Raw genomic sequence first — 16,997 nt, 5'->3', positions numbered from 1 at the left:
ACAGAGTAGAATTGAGTGTTAGAAACCATTTCTGTTTTTCTCTGCTTTGGATGAAAGCTTAGGTACACTTTATAGAGAAATGGGACTACTAATGTTAGCACACCCTAATTTTTAAATTAGGTAGATAATCCTAGATTGTTTAGAAGGACAAATACCATCCAGTAGAAAACTGCTTTTATGCATGTTTCAGGAAGCGTAAAATTCTTAGGCACAAGGAACTTCAGGTAACAAGACATAAGTTATTAGGTTTAGTAATTTTGTTTTTTCAACGAATATATGCATTTTAAATACTTTCCTACACTACCATAATTATTTAAAGCATGAAAAAAAGATCCAGAAGATTCAGCTTTGACCCATGCGAACTTCAATATATTTGGGGCCTATTAATTCCACCCTCTTCATTCTGTGTTTGCCTGCAGCTACAGACTTGGCAACATGCCTCAAATTGCCTTGGGAATCATTACAGACTAAGTAGGGCCTCTAGTCTGGGAGAAAACATAGAGGGGTTCATTACAGCAGCAGTTTTCTGAAGTATTTGGCACTGGCTTAGCTCTGGAGCACTCTCTAGACTTAAGAGAGAGCCAACTAAGGACAACACTTGCTTTCACTAACTTCACCACACACACTCTCATGCTTGCATTCACACAATTTGTAGGCAGGGCACTCAATACCTTCCCAGACTGAGCCCCAAGAAGTACTCAGAAGGAACCACGGCTAACGTAAAACCATATAAACCTACTTGGCAGTTCGGACATCCATGGCACCCTTTAGCTTTTCTTCACTGTCATTTTCAAAGTACATCAGCCTGGACTGTCTGAGAACAAACCATCTTTTCTTCCAGTTCCTCCTGGAAAGCGTAGATGATCCACCCCCCTTTTTGTGAAGCCAACCCTGCTTAAGGGCTTCCTGCTTAGAACGAAACCACAGGAAGGTCTCATCTTTCAGGACACACCAGCGTCGCTTCCATGTGTTGATTAAGCCACCTGGCAAGAGAGACAAATGTGGGTTTATATGTAGTTAAAACAAACAACTGTATTATAAAATAGAAGCTGTGACCCCACCAAAACTGGAAGGTGCTGACCAACAACACTGCAGTTAAAATGACTTTCTGCTGTAAGCCACAAAACCTCATTTTTGCATATCCTTATGGCCACCAATATTGTTGTCAATCTAAACACCCTTAAATTATAAATTGTACTAAGTCTCTGTATTACAAAAATAAACGTTTTTTATATATATATTACATATACGTATACATAACATATCTGTAATAATAAATTACTGAAAAGTCTTGCTGCACACGACTGTCTGATCTTTAAGACAGTTTTCAATGTGTTTCAGTGATAATCTAAAAAAAAATTTAGCATTAAGCTCTTTCCTCTCACCAAGTTATTAGGAGGTAAGGATGTTTAACTCAAAACCACAAAACCCAACAAAGCTGTGTTTAGAGTAGGAAATACACCAGTGTGAGCTCGGTCATAACAAAGTGTGGCCATAGAGTAGGCAATGCATCTTGCACTGGAGTTACATCACAGTCATAAAAACCTTAACCAAACCAATATGCTCCTGTCATCCCACAAAAAGTGACTGCCAGCTATGTCAGAAAGTAAAAGCCATGCTACTGTGGAATGCATTGTTTTTCACACGAACATTGTGGTGTGTAGACTCATGACTGTTCCTACTCCAGGAAAATAAGGTACAATATATGAAATCATACAATGGTTCATCTAGATTATAATTTACTATCAATCAGAAGACAAATCCAAGAATTTTAACCAGAGAACTCCTGTGTATGTTCTTTCAGTCTCTTACACCCCTTTGCTACATGGAACCTTTGTCATGTCTTCCAGATCCAAAGCAAAATTCTACTAAGGTCAGTAAAATTGGTCTGCATTGTAGAATGCTGTCTGTGTTACAAGGTTTTGAGAGCAGGAATCAGCAGATTTGGTACAATTTCACTTTGTGACTTGTTTTTTTGTACTTATACTTTTGCAGAGGGGAAAAACACTGCTAGATGTAAGCCACTGCAAATAACTTGAGAACAGCTCAAATTAAATAAAGTCACTTTTCCACCACCCTTTGAAAAATAAGAAAATAGCGTAACTCTACAGGAACCGGAGTGTAATATACAATAAATATTTCTGGTTATTTTGTCTGTTTAGCAAATTCTGATTCAGTACCTTTCATGTACAGAAAACTGTGAAAGTAGGGCAAGCTGACACAGCTATAGACGGAATCCCTCCGGTAGGAAAGTTCATCATCTGTATCAAACCTGGAGTCAAAATCTTCTTCACTGTCTTCAAACTACACAAGAAAGGAAAGAAAGGTCATAATTTCTCAGGAAAGAGTTTAGACAAAGTTGGTTTAGAAGTCTCTAGCTAAAACAGTTATCATGTATTGGAAGGACATGATTCCTCATTAGTTTTCACCCAGCTAACAAAGGAAGGAGTACACTGTAGTAAGTTGCAGCTTAAGCTGTTTGATTACACAACAATCTGTGAAAAAGCTTTGTAGATGCTCAGGAAAGTTATCCCTTTGCAACAGTATGGTCAGGATAGGTTACCTTGTGCTACCTGCCCCGATCACTGAAGTGCTGTGGGGAACAGCTTACAGAAGTATTGAAAAAGAAACTTTGCACAAGCTGTGGTATTAGCTTTCCTCCACCCTCACCCCAGAAAGTCAGAATTTCTGTTCTGTATCTGACACACATCCAGAGTCATGCAGCAGGAAGGCATCCTCAACAAAAAACACTAAAAGTGCTTTTTTCTCAGGCAAGAACTGTCAACTTGTCCCAACACCCACGAGGCTTATCACTGCCTCAAATGCAGAAGATATTCTGTTGTTAAAGTTTTCCTTCTAAACAAGTCAGTGTTGCTGAAATACCTTTTCACTTTCCCAATCAGTCTCACAGAAGCACTGGATGAGTGGTAGAAGAAACCATATTCTTTCAAAAATATTTGTAGAAGGAAACCCCACTGTATACTCAGTAAACAGCACTGAAAAATTGCTCTGCAGAATGTGTGTCTCTGCCTCAATAATTTAAGCATTTGCCATTGTGTGAACTTTACTCTCCAAATAATCTCAAAATAACACCTGGATGTCAGGGACTTCTGCAAGCATCTCATTGTTCAATACTCTTGCAACTTGCACATATAAATAAATTTGGTTTTCCTGAAATCAATTCCCCAACATGCTACCTGGTACCCCAACTCCAAACTCATGCACAGAGAAGAACTTTGCTGTGCACTGAGCTCCTCACCAAGTAACACACAGTGCTGCATTAAAGCAGTTAAAATCACATGTGTGCAGAAGCCCAGGACTGCAAACAGCATCTGAGCTGCCTCTAACTCTAATGCACTCATCGCAGTGGCATCTAGATGGCAACAGACCACTATTTCCATAGGTGCTCTGAGCCAATCACGCTACACAATGTTTTCTAAGAACAGCTACAGTGAGTCTACAGCTGAACAGCAGGGAAAAAAATAATCAGAAAGCACCTATCAATTATTAGGTAATAAAAACAACGCTACTTACAGAAGACTGAGCTCCCTCAGAGCTGAACCGGTATGCTCCAGAGCTATTGTATGTCCCCACTGAGCACCGGTAGTCCGGTGACCACTGGCTACTGTGCGAGTTAGAGAAGGTCACACTGCTGCCAGAAGTGATAGCACCATCTTCGTAATCATCTTGGTCGTAATCATAGTCTCCATCAGGAGAAATAAGTTCCACAGAATTTGGGGGTCTGCAGGATACATTTTCTGGCATGCAGTAGGTGGATTCGCCACTCGAAGAGTTGTGGAGACTCACTGTGTCATGGGCAGGAGGTATGACCATGGCGTCGCTAGCAGCAGGAATTGTTGGCACCACGGTATCATTCATATAAGGATCCTCTTCTGAGGAATCATCGCTTGTTCTGATGCCACTGGTCCTTTGATCAGAATGGCCATGCTCACTCGGGTTGGGCGAATCCTTAAATGCATCATCATCAGCTTCAAAGCCCTCATCTACCTCCTCCTCAGGATATGGCTGGCTGAAGTTAAAATTGGGCTTTTCACCGCAGGCATTTCCAGTCTGTTCAGCCAGCTCAGCAGGATACCCACTGCCCACAGAGAGAGACATCTCAATGTTTCGGACACATTCGTCAATCTCATCAAAGTTCAGAGATTCCAGGAACTCCTGGGCTGCTCGACAGGCTTCATCCTCAAGCCGCCGGAGTTCCTCATCTCGACGCTGCTGCAGCCTCTGTAATGAGGCCTCTGTCAAGGACAGCTCCTGCTGCTTCTTCACACGCTGCAGGTCTTCGATTTCTTTTTCCAGACGTAGGATTTCTTCCACCTGTCTGCTTTCTTTCTGCTTCTCCACCTCCTGCTTCAGCTCTGCCTCCTTCTGGGCTTTCTGAATGGCAGCCAGTTCCTGCTTCTTTCTCTCTTCTTCAGCCTGCATAAAAAAAAATGAAACAAAATAAACTAGGCCCCTAAATGCAAGATTCTTTTTAAAAATTTATTTCTAAAGCACTATACTCCACCATGCTCATTCATTTAAAAGGAGCCCTACCTTCATATCAGCAAGAAATGAAAAGGAAAGAAAAAGAAAAAAAAATTAAAGCATGATTACATTTGCTCAGAGATAGCTGAGGAGAAGAAGTCCAAATATGTGCAGAAAATGCAAACTTTTCTGGAAATTAAATGAAGCATCAGGTGAAGGAAATTTCCATGCAAACAACTATACCGAGTTTCCTTTGGCTTTATCTGCCAGCTCCTGCAATTAGTTTAGTTTTAATGCTACAGGTACTTTTTATTTTTTTAATTGCTGGGTTGAGATACTCAAATAAACAGGGTGGCTGAAAGCATTAAGAATATCATTTACCTGCTGGGCAAGACGCTCTGCTTCTTGCCTTTGTCTTTCCCTAAAAGTGAGTGAAGAAAAGAAGTCAGTCAATTAAGCTCAACATAAGCTCATCACATTCCTTTGCTAGGGCAATAGCTCAGCTTACAGAGATCATCTGCCACCTGGAAAAGACATCCAAAAATAAGATCACCACGAATATGTTTGTGAATATGAAACTACCATGATAGCTACGTGCGTCTTTCAGCAAAATCAGCAAGGTTTCTAAAATCACTTGTTCAAGAATAGCCTGAAATAAAGGCTTTCAGACCAACACCTAATATGGCACACGCAGGAGAGTGATGTAAGACAGAGACTGCACCTTTCTTCCTCCTCTTTTCTTCTTTCCTCCTCTTGTCTCCGCTTCTCCTCCAGTCGCTCCCTGTAAAGACGCCGAGCAAGCTGGCCTCGCCACTGCTTCTGAAGGACCATGGCTGCTTTCTTCAGGCACAGGAACTTCTTCCTGCCACTGAATGCTCTGTAGTTCTTCTGTATCACAACCACACAGTAGAGGACCTTTCTATACCGTTTTCTGAGGGGAGAAAAAAAGAAGCAAATTTCTAATGAAACAGTTGTGAGAGATCTTGCCGTGGTGACCTGCAATAACGAGTCCATGATAATTATAGCTCTGAGATAGTTTCCCCACTGTTGCTCACTTTCTTCTCCCATTGAGAAGCAAGATTCTCTCATTTCTTGACAGCACTGTGTGTGTCTTCATTAAAGAAATGCACGTCTTACATGTTCTTATGCCCCTGCCGAGGAGATGCTAAAAAGACAGTTCTGTGTATGTGTGCACATGCAGAGAAAAAACACATATAGTCATCCCACATCTCTGAAAAGAAAGACCATAGATAGCAGGATAGGTGTCATTAAAAAAGGGATATAGTTTTTAAGAAACATACTGGTCAGAATATAAGAACAGGACTAATATGCGCATGAAAAGAAATTACCTCATTATGCAAACAAGCTTCCTTAAACTGTCCTCAACTGACTTGTAGAAAAAGCAGAGAAATAAACAGAGGGGATGAACAAGTCCACCTAACAGATAATGCATGAAGCCAGGTAAACAAGTGAAACATTAATCAGTAACATAATGTCTTGGTTCTCCAAGAACCAAATGGATTAGTTTTATTTTCCTTCTGTTTTCTTACCATGAGAAAGCAAAGATAAATCAGGATCTCAGCTGGTAACTTGGGGCAGCAGCCCCACTAGGTGCCATCCAGCTAGAGTTCCTACCATGCTACATGCCATGATACAAGCAGATGGATACTGGCTGACCTCCAAATTTCTGTACTGTCCAATTCATTATATTAAAACAATTCAAACTTTGTGTTATTCATGGGTATTTTCAGCTGCTATTTTCAAAGGCCACTTACAGGATTTGAACGCCTGGCCCCTAAGAAAAGTTGAGAATTGTGTCAGAAGGATTTAACTTCTTGACAACTCATCCATTTATTTCAAATCCTTACTATTAATATTCTCATCTAGTCACTTACCGGGCTGCATACCCTAAGATGTGTGCTCGGATAATCATTGCTGCCTTGGTGACTTCCACTTCTCGCTGTTTCTCCAACTTGTGTTCCAAGGACTCCCGGAGAAACACCTACAGAAGAAAACTTCTGGCTTAACAAATTTTGGTGAGCATCGTATTTGAAGGAGAGCCAGGGTGCTACCAATGTCATTCCAAGCAGCAAGCCTCAGCTTTGAATTCACAGAAAAATGTACGATTTCCTCAGCAGAAAAGAGAACAACAAAATGTAGTCCTCCTAAAAGAAAACCCCTGCAGATGATCCTCTAGCTCTGGATTTCAGTGGGAAGAGTTAGATTACTCTATTTCAACTTTTAATTAGGAGCAGGGTTTTTCCAAATGCAACGTAATTACTGGATTCATTAAACAGCCTTTCCCACCAGAATAACACAGACCAAAGAAGGTGCAGGACTACACATGAACTTTCCAATCAGAGGGGCAGAAATACCACCCCAATAATTTACTTTTTTCACAGTCACATCAGGCTCCACAACCCCTTACAAGGCTTGCTGCTTCCAAAGACATTGCTGCAGCACTGCAGAAGTAAGCAGAAATGAGAGTGCCTTCCTGTTCACATCGACTCACTGTGTTTTTCTGCCATTACATGGAGAGGGCTGCCAGGGCCAGACACCCCAGCACAGCCAGCCATCCTCTCACAGACAGAATGCTTCCCAGGCTCTCTTCCAAGCACTAACCTGCATCATTCACCTGCACTGCCTAAGTGCCTTTCAGAGGCAGCTTTAGCACATGGCATTGACATAAACTGAGCTAACATGGCCTATTTTGCCTTAAATGAGTAAAACTGCTTCTCCAGTCAAGCAGGGGCATGAGGGAGGCAGCTTCCCTCTTCCACCTGCCTTGACATCTGCTCTTTGCCACACACTCACATGCTGGTGAGCTATCTGCTGTCAGCACTTTTTCCAGCTCTTCTCAACTTTTCTTTTTTAAAGGCCAAGTATGCTGGTGTCAGCTATAGGTGACAACAGCCTGGCATGCTGCTGCCTAACACATGGGCAGCTGGAAATAGCCAGTTCAGTGACACTTTGATTATGTGGGATGAGAGCCAGGCTGCACACCACAACACAGCCATGAGAAAGCTCAGGGACAGGGTGGGCTCTGCTGAGGAAGGAGGGCTGCAAAGACATCTAAAAGCAGGAATGCATCTTGAAGTGCTGGGTGCTTTCTCTTGATGTGAAAAAAACCCCAAAAATCCAGCTAAAAAATCCCGCAACCCCCTTGCCCCTCCCCTCCACCCCAAAAAAACCAACCCCAGTGGACTTTTAGGGGTGTTTAAATGCAAAAGCAGCTGGTTTTTCCTCTGAGTTTACGTGAAAAAAAAGCCCATCATCAAAGCCAAAGCAGCACTCTCAAAGCACACTCAAGGACAGGCACAGTTGTGAGTTTTGAACAAAGCTAGAAAGAGACTCTCTAGCATGAATTACCCAAGAAACGGGAACAGAAAAAGTCCCACAGAAAGTTTCAAGGTCCCAGTGTCCAAGCTGCACTGGGCAGCTCTTTCTATATGAAGTTTTCCCTCATGGAAAAAGCCTTTCCTTTCACTCAGTGGGCAATTTTTCTTTGCTCTGCACACAGGCTTTCAAAAACACAACAAAATTCTTCAGAAAAGCGTTCAGCTACTTCTGGAACAAAAATGGATGTTAAGCTCAGGCTAATGCCTTTTCCTGACCAGGTGCATTGCAGCTTGAGATGTAAAAGACAAGAAAAAAAAAAATCACACTGAAGCCAAATCATTGCAATGTCATTATCATCCCTTTTAAATAATATAGGGGCAGGATAGTGCCTCATCCCATGTTCAGTCTGAAACCAGTGTCCTCTTGTGCTCTTCTCCTGTTTCTGAAGTCTCACAAATGCGCAGGCAGCTCCTGGGGGAGGATGAGCCCAGGCCACAGTAAGGGAAGTTAAAACAGAGCTCTGGCTCCTGCCAAGGTCCTGATGAGCAGTTGATTAAAACAATTTCTGATAAACATATGTCCCTAAGATGCTAAAGCACTCTCCAAGGTCCAAGCCTTTGGATACAAAAATGGGATGGAAGATGGCATCAATTGCCATCAGAGTATTTCAGATTCTTTCTTCTTTCTTACAGCAACTGTAAAATGATTAAAACAACTTTCCCAATACAAATCTAAGACCCCTTAAGCATACAGAGGAATGGAAGAAACCCTTCCAAACCATCCAGCTGTGGGGAGAATAGGGTGAGAGGAGGAGCATTTCCTACAGAAATCAATCAGATTTTACAAAATATTTTTGCTACCTTATGGCACTAAAAAGTTTTTAAAAATTTTTTTAATATTTAGGAAATCTCAAATCGTGAAATGGGGAATCTTCTCCCGAGTCTGCAACGTTTTTACATCACTTGCTGAAATCCAAGAGCACAAATTGCAAGCTGTTGTCTACAATCAAACTTGCAAAATGAGCACACAAAAACACCTGGATTGTTTTATTTCTCAAGTTAAAATTTGATTCTTTAATTTATTCTAAAATAATTAGATTTTTTTTTTTTAAGAAAAAAACCACTGTGGGCAAAGCTCAGGTTGTCTGGTAGAACACATATCAAGGCCTAATATACCTCTGGAAAAGACTCTCAGACTAGGATGGCAAACACACTTGGAGCTCAATTCTGCCACATGAATACTGGCTAAAATTCTTCTCCCTGATTTCTGCCACTGAAGAAGTACTGGTTAGGTTGGTTTACCAGTATGAGTGGAGCTCCCTGCAGAACAAAAGTGTTACCCCAGATGCTCCATACTTCTAAAAATGAAAAAATCCAAATACCACATTTTAAGTTCATATCCTCACCAGTGCTGCCAATTGTGAGCAGTGACAGAAAATTCAGGTGGACCCTTTCTCTGTGACTGAAATCACCAGTCAGTTTCTAAGTCCCTTACATAGCAAATTGCTCAGCACAACCATTAATTGTTGCTATAAGAGTTTCAAGAGCACCAACAGGCATGCACAGCTTCTTTTAAGGCCAGAAATAATTGCCATTAGAACTACATCTCTGCAGCTGTGCAGTCTAAATCCTGTCCCCTCAGCTTTGTACATGCATCAGCGCCACAATTTGCACATTCAGGTTATTTTACCTTATTTTTACCAAGCTGCCATTCAGTGCTTGTGTTGTCATACAGACGAAGTAGGACGGCACATTTCTCATTTAAATCTTCAGGGAGAGTTAAGTTTCTCATGAGGACTTTATACCTGGCAACCAAAAAGTATTTATTGCTTCACTTAAGAAATTAAGTTCTATTTTTGCCACATGATTATTTTTACTTCTATTCCTCGACACAGGAATATTGACTTGTACCTGTGACTTCCATTTGAAGTCCACAAGTCAGTGTGTTTACCTTTTATAAAAGTCTTGAAAGGGCCTCCGGACTGGGAAACCAGCCCTCCGAATCCTGACTGTCTCCAACATCCCAGAATAGCGCAGCTGATTAAGCACCACTGTCTGATCAAACTGGTCTGGCATCTGAAATGAGCAGGTACAAAACAACAATTTTAATAGCAATGGTTAGAGATGTCAGGGGAAATAAAGAAAGGGCACGTTGTATGAATCTGAAATGCACAAAGGCTAATAACTGGCTACACAATGTCTTAAAGGATACTAGCAGTTCTGAGCATATAAAAATATCTTCAGAATGGAAATCACAGGGTAATTACAGAATATCATTCCCACAGACAGAGCATTTATAACCATTTAATCTAATCAACTGTGTCTTTCCATTTCATGTATATTTGCAGGCCATTGCTGTGCAGGAAGAAACAACAGAAAGAAGCACAGGCAGCTAACAGGTCAACAGCTATAAGCTCGACTATTTTGCTTCTTCAGCAATTGAATTTAAAGTCCCTGTAGATGATTCCAAATGTTGAAGATACATAAATGCATTGGTTTGATATGGATTTAATAAAAAACAAAACCAGAAGAACAGATAATATTCAGTTTTTAGTGTACTGACAATTATCTGCTATGGATAGCGATGAAAGTTTGCGAGTGGTACCTCAAATCTTAAATAAGTTGTATTTAAAAGAGTTTCCATCTACTGCTATTCTGAACAGTAGAACTATTCTCTTCTGTAAACAGAACCTCACCCTGCATATCTGAAGTTGCCCTCAGTTTGCCTAAAGTTCTTCTAGCATTGTTTTCCATTTTGAAAACAGATAAACCCCACAGCCACTCAGTTGTGAAAACCTGTGAATACTGATCAGTATGGTTCTGCCATTGGGAGCCTCAGGAATGCTCTCATCCCATCTGAGAACCCCCCAAGTCACCTGTGTTTTCCCCACGGTTTGAGGTAACCCAGACAGAGCCATGCAAAGCTGCTCAAGATAGCACTAATTGCTGCATGGCAAAACACAGGCAACCCCCATACGGAAATGCCACCACATGCAAACACCCATTTAATTCATCAGCATGAATTATCATCATCCACTTTAACCCATCAGCTGACCCTCCCCTGCAGCCATTTGCAGAGCTGGAGTAGTGTTTAGTATTTTTCAAGAAGAAGTTCAGGAGTGGGATCTCACAGATACAGTCAATGGTTCACATTAAGATCTGAAGTTCTTCAGCTGACAGAAATGACAGCAAGATCAAGCCCTGGGAAACTGTCAATCAGACGACTGTCTTGGCATTTATTAACTGGCTTTAATCATGCCTCTTGTTCAACTTAGCAAACAAATTACTCCTCCAAATTTTAACTTGACAAATAAATTCAACTTAACAAATAAATTACACCCCCATATTTTAACTTTTTATAAAAAGTACCTTCAGGAAAGCACAGACTCAGAAGTTCATTTTAACTATCCAGTACAACCTTTTCCATCAGTGCCTTTACTCACAAACCAAAACAAAGCACTGTGTGCTAGTGGTGACACCAGAGGGAGAAAACACCTCTGTGAAAGGTGAGAACAAACTCATCTTTCTCAACAATGAGTTTCATTTGGATTTGGCCACCGCGAGTAAAATCCCTGTATTTCAGAGAACACGCAGCGTGAATGCTTTCAGTGAGGATATCGACATTGTCACGGCTGGTATTGCCAACAGGGCTTCCTGTACATGCCCACTGTATGGCATCCAAGTGTCAGGGAACCAGCCTGGCAAAGCTGCCCTTTGCATGTCCATGCACACACCTGCCTGCCTCCTTCTGTGCAGGTGGCTGCTGATGCCCGATGGGAAAGGCAAGGAATGGACACAGATGTACACACAAAAGTTGTAAGGAAAAGCTTTCGCTTTTCACCCCGTATTACTCAAGGATGATGCTTGCCACAAGCACACACAGCTCTTCTTTTTTCTTTAACACTAAAATTATTTTTAGTCCTTTTACCCCACCCAAACTTGCTGGCTCAAAAGGTGGCATTTTTCACAAGACTTGCAAACACAGCAGCATTTTTGGTGTGTTGAGAAGGGGAGGCAGATGCATGGATGGGAGTGGGGATACACCACAGCCAGGCGAAATGCCAGTGACATGACAGATGTCTCTCTCACTAGGCAGCCTCTCCCTCTGCAAGGGAGTAGCTCTTGCTTTGAGAGACAGATGGTTGCTGCACCATCTAACCCTTTTATTGCCACCTCCGGGCACTTAAGTCAAAAGTCAGCACCACGCCTGGCTTGAAAGCTCATGTTACTGTTCTAAAAAACTTGAAACACAGAGGAAGAAGCAACATTTTGGTAACATTTTCCCTGCAACTACAAAAGTTTGCAACAGCCCTGCTCTGTCACCAGAAGGTAGGATTGTCACACAGACTTCACACCTAACTTCAAACACCGGCATTTTTTAAAAAAAGCATGAAACATTGCAAGAGACGTTAGTATGGTATCAACACAGGACAACACAGAGACCATTGCAACTTTAATCACATACTTCAATCACTCCATCACTTTACATTACTCGCTATTTTTAATTACTCACAGACACATGAGACATTAAATTGAAGCGTCAAATCCTCCTGGCATATCAATGGAATTACATCTGCAACAAGTACGGCTGCTTCGAGCAAACTGAGGGTTGGTGGTAAGAGATGTGCTGGACTCATCAGTTATGCTTCTCAATATGAAATACTAAAAGATACCCCTCCGTCACCATTGCTTTGGGGTTTTTGACTGAACCCCCACCACAGCAGCTCTTCAGTCCTCACTGTGGAGAAGAGCTGCTGCTGGTCAAAGAGGGAGCTGAAACCCTAAATGCCAAAGATGCGCACAGGGTTTCCCACATCTAATAAAAACAAACCGACCAGAAGCAACAAGTGCAGTCCCATGCAAACCACCACAGCATCCAGCATATCCACCATACACAGGGTGGTATTACTGCCTCAGGTGGTTTTACTCTGTGGAGGAAGAGGATTTCAGCCTCAATCACATAAACATTTGCTGGCAGGGATAACCTTAAGCATAACTTCCAGCAGAACTCCTCACAATTAAAAAAAATCAACCAGAGTGCAAGAACTGCACATATCCCACTACTGAACTGCAGACCCTCTAAGAGAGAATGACAACCATCTCCACCCTAACAGCAGCAATGAGTTAAACCTTCAACAGTATCAAATCTCCAGGCAAAGGGTTATCTGTGCAGTTGGATGAGCCTTCCCTCTTTACTGGTGCTCCTTCAGACTTCCTGCGGTAAGCAAGCTAACTTTTCGATTGATACCAAAGTAATACAGGACAGGACTCATCTCTGGGGTCTGCTAAATTTCTACCAGTATTGCTGTTAAAGCTTGACTTGTTTCACAAATGAACACTTGGGAAGCAATTGTATTCTCTAGGAAAATTTCAGATAGACAACAGAACCATAACTGATTTTAAAACAATACATCTTCCACAGTAAAAATTTGAAAGAATTCCTAAAACTAAGACTCCTGAAAAGTAAGATCAAATTTACAAAAGATAAGGCAACAGTAGAGGTCAACAGATAGCTTCCAAAATTGTCTCTGAGATACAATCAACTAAATTTTCAATAGATATTTCACTTTTATCACGGAATGGCGGCACTGAACCACTCCAGCACACAAAACCACCGGACAACAGCTAGAATCACATCAGTCAAGTCATATTAGGGCACTGAGCAATATCAATGTGAAATTAATAGCTACAAGCCAGGTCTGTTCCACATGATAAGGGTGCTTTATTTTTGCGGTGCAGACACAACTTGTAATTCATTATTTCCTGGATCCAAAAGTCCCCACTGAATTTGCGCCAGACAGCACCAAAGCCAAGACTTTAATATGACCTGGAGTCTCTGCTGGCGAGACTTTGGTTCCTTAGGCTGCTAAATGCTTGCTCTGATCTGTAGTCAGTCTCCTAAAGGGCAAAGCTTCTGCCTGAAATCACAATTAGAAGCAGCCATTACGACAGACATCTAACACCTACACATAATTTTAATGATAAAATAGTTCTGTAGATTACAGCCTGACTGAGCTTTAAGAAAAAACACCATCCCCTTTCCTCGGACAGCACCCTTAGTGAAGACTCCAAGGTCTGGATAACACAGAGAACACAACACTTTCATTCTGTGCAAATCAATCACCTGCTGAAACACAGAGGATACCTGACTTCATCCTGTGGAAATCCTTCTTCCTCCCTGAACTCCTGGCTGCCTTACCAGAGTACAGGCACAATAATGATGAATTGCAGCAGCCTCACAGACTTTATCTAGGCAGGAGGGAGTTCACAGAGAGACTAGCCAGAGGGGTGGGGGTGAGAGGAGAAAGTGAAAAAATCCCACTCCCCTGTTTCTAGATTTCTCTGTAAGAACTTGAGCAGAACTATGTCAGCTTTGCTACTGTGGCTCAAAAGTGTTGATTTTCCTGGCTTAGAAAAGCCTTTTGTGGAAGATACATGCAGAGAAAGAAAAGATGAAACAGATAAGAAGATGTAAAAAAGTAATTTTTTGATTTAAACACCAGTTAACTTTTCCCAATGTCTTAGTTTCTTTATATCTGCTCTTTTACTCCAAAAATTAAATCCTCAGTTTTACTCTGGAGAAAATAATCAGAAATTAAAAAGAGATCAGTCGTTCTCTGTTTTATAGGGGGTTTTGAATTAGTTTTCACATATAAATGTGTATATTTTGTCAGAAATAGCAGGACTTACTAAGCTAGATGTTTCTGAAACGGTCCCCATGGTCTTCTGATTTCAGTCATCAGCTCCACAAGTAAAACAAACACCAGGCTTTCCTCACAGATAAGTTTGAAAAATGTGACTAATTTTATTTCTAATATTTATAATCTAGCTGAACTGATTTGAAGAATTCTGCATGCCCATTGTTTGCTTTTTTAAACCAAATTATGCTCAGTGATTCTCATCCAAATGTACTGCTTGGCAGCCTGTACTGAGAGTCAAGGATTCAAGCCAGTAACCTGAAAGAACTGAAAGGGAAACGCCCTTGCCCGCAATAGGAAAATGCTCTGTGACACCAGGACAAGCAGAGATAAGGCCTGTCAAACCTGGAGACTGCAGCTGCACTGCTGTGTGTGTCATACCCCTGCCTACAACAAATCATTTCACCCCCTGCTTTTCTAGCCATCATTTCTTCACTCATTTGCACCATCAGCTTTGGTAATAACAGTTTATTCAACAGAGTTTTGACCTCAGAATTGATGTGCTTCCAGCACAAGGAGCATTAAAATCTGTGCATGTCCTGCCCACGGACCTGGAGCATCAGGTCCCACTCACTAAAAGCCTATTTCAAAGGAAGAAACCCTCTACATTTTTCTCCAGCATGCAGCCAGCTCTAACTGGAACAGGTTTGGGTTGAAACACAGACAAGTTTGACACCTGCTTTGTTTTGAAAGGCATTCCCTTACTGTAGCAGAGTACTTGTTTCCAGATAAACACCATAAAAATACAGGACGATAAAAACAAAGAACATGCCACAACTAACATTTATTTGGGATTTCTACTGTATGATGCTGGCAAGTCAAGGAATATTTGAATAAACCTAAAATAACAGTAAGCATTTCACATGTCCAAAGTTCTCCTGGCCCTTTTCCACACACCCACCCCAAAACTCCATAAAAAGCCTTTAAAAACGACTGATGCTGCTGGTGGTAGCTTGCTAGAAAAAGAACATGGGTATATTGCAACAATCTCATGGGTATATTCCAACTCAGAAAAGTTCTGCTGCAAACTCCATGCCAGATTTCACTGCAAGCTCGGTAATGACATGCTGGCTCTTTTTACAGTCTGCAGGTCTGAAGTGAAAGCACTGCATTTACCAGCAGCAATCATTTACACCATTAGCTGATCACTTCAACTCCTGTTACTGCATCTGACCTGCATCACTCATCTTCCAGCCCTGGGTATTTCAGATAAGAGACAGACTGCAAAATTAGCTACTCTCATGCCACAGGTTAAAGTTTCCTGTGCTCAAAATAGTACTGAATACAAGGAGCACTGTAATTTTAGCGGTCTTCTACTCCACCAAAACAGTCAAAGCAGGAGACTCAATAACTGAATGTGAAAATGCTTCTGTATTTATATTCAGCCTGTCACCCAGCTTACTTTACAAGCAAGGGCATCCCAAGGACATTTTTAAGACTGCAATCCATTTAAGAGCTATGAGGCTGTACATTGCTACACATTTGCACTAGTGCTTAAAGATTTCAACCTGGTCAAGACACTGCTGAATTGGATCCATCCACAAAGATGCTGTGGTCATTTTTCAGGTCCTGCTTGACTATATTCAGCAAAGAGAAGAGCTGAAACTAGCTCCTGACTGCTTTGTTGGGGAAAAGATGCTCAAATTATTCAGACTGGCTCACTGAGATTTCATGCTTTCATCAACAACAATAAAATCACAACTGCAGGGCTATTTAATCTACTTTTTATTAGTTATTGTCTTTGTACTCTTGCATTTCAGAGTAATCTTTTTGATGGGTTTGTATGGACTAAATGCTACCCCTGAGTAAATACACAACAGCCTCTTTGTGAACCTTCCTTTTTAAAGGTATCCATGATTTCTTCTAAAGGAGGCCAGGATTTGCTGCCTCTCTCATAAGAGCCCAGAGGAATGCTAGCTACTCAGAATGACTGCTATTTCTTACACACTGGTTACAATTTAATGGAATAGGAACAGATTGTTAAAGGCACAGGCTTAAATGCTGGAGATACCAAAGTTTTCTAAGGGCATATTTAGAGCTCTGTGATTGCCTAAACTTTCAGCTGAAGTGAGCCCTTGTTTGAATACATTATTCAGGGACTCCATTGAAATGCACAGCAAGTCCCATGGGCTGTTTGTCCCAGAACTGCAGGACCATCCATGTGAGACAGGCAATTAAAAGCATTTGGGAAACAGGAATTTAAGGTTTGAAGCCTTGCTGGCAGGGTCTTAGCACACTGACAGAAGGTGTGACTCGCAGCATGGACCCCAGCTGGAACTTTTCATGGACCCTCCTTTCCACCTGTGAGGAATCTGTTGCCATTTCATCTGAGGTCATCCTCACTAAAGCTTCCAGTCCCTGCAGACTAAACCCCAATCTGGCCTCATTCTCCCCACATTGTGAGTAGTCAGCAGGCTTCTTCTGAAGAAAATCAATCAGGCTGCCTGAGCCACAGGCCTACCATGAAGAAACATGC

The 16,997-nt window shown here is 41.6% G+C and overlaps 1 protein-coding gene across 1 annotated transcript in view; it reads right to left on the bottom strand.

Annotated features, from left to right (window-relative positions):
* MYO10 (myosin X) overlaps positions 1–16,997 on the bottom strand; it is a 162,435-nt gene that overhangs the window by 20,341 nt on the left and 125,097 nt on the right. Inside the window, exons 20-27 of the mRNA XM_048311502.1 lie at positions 9,775–9,899; positions 9,514–9,628; positions 6,381–6,487; positions 5,207–5,416; positions 4,867–4,906; positions 3,535–4,437; positions 2,181–2,304; positions 740–983 (exon numbers count right to left, since the gene is read on the bottom strand). Coding sequence (XP_048167459.1) covers positions 740–983; positions 2,181–2,304; positions 3,535–4,437; positions 4,867–4,906; positions 5,207–5,416; positions 6,381–6,487; positions 9,514–9,628; positions 9,775–9,899 — 1,868 coding nt within the window. The remainder of the gene's footprint in view (positions 1–739; positions 984–2,180; positions 2,305–3,534; positions 4,438–4,866; positions 4,907–5,206; positions 5,417–6,380; positions 6,488–9,513; positions 9,629–9,774; positions 9,900–16,997) is intronic.

Source organism: Corvus hawaiiensis, chromosome 1 (assembly GCF_020740725.1).
Source record: "Corvus hawaiiensis isolate bCorHaw1 chromosome 1, bCorHaw1.pri.cur, whole genome shotgun sequence".
NCBI lineage: Eukaryota > Metazoa > Chordata > Aves > Passeriformes > Corvidae > Corvus > Corvus hawaiiensis.
Note: the sequence above shows the minus strand (reverse complement) of the source record. Positions and strands in the feature narration are given on the sequence as shown.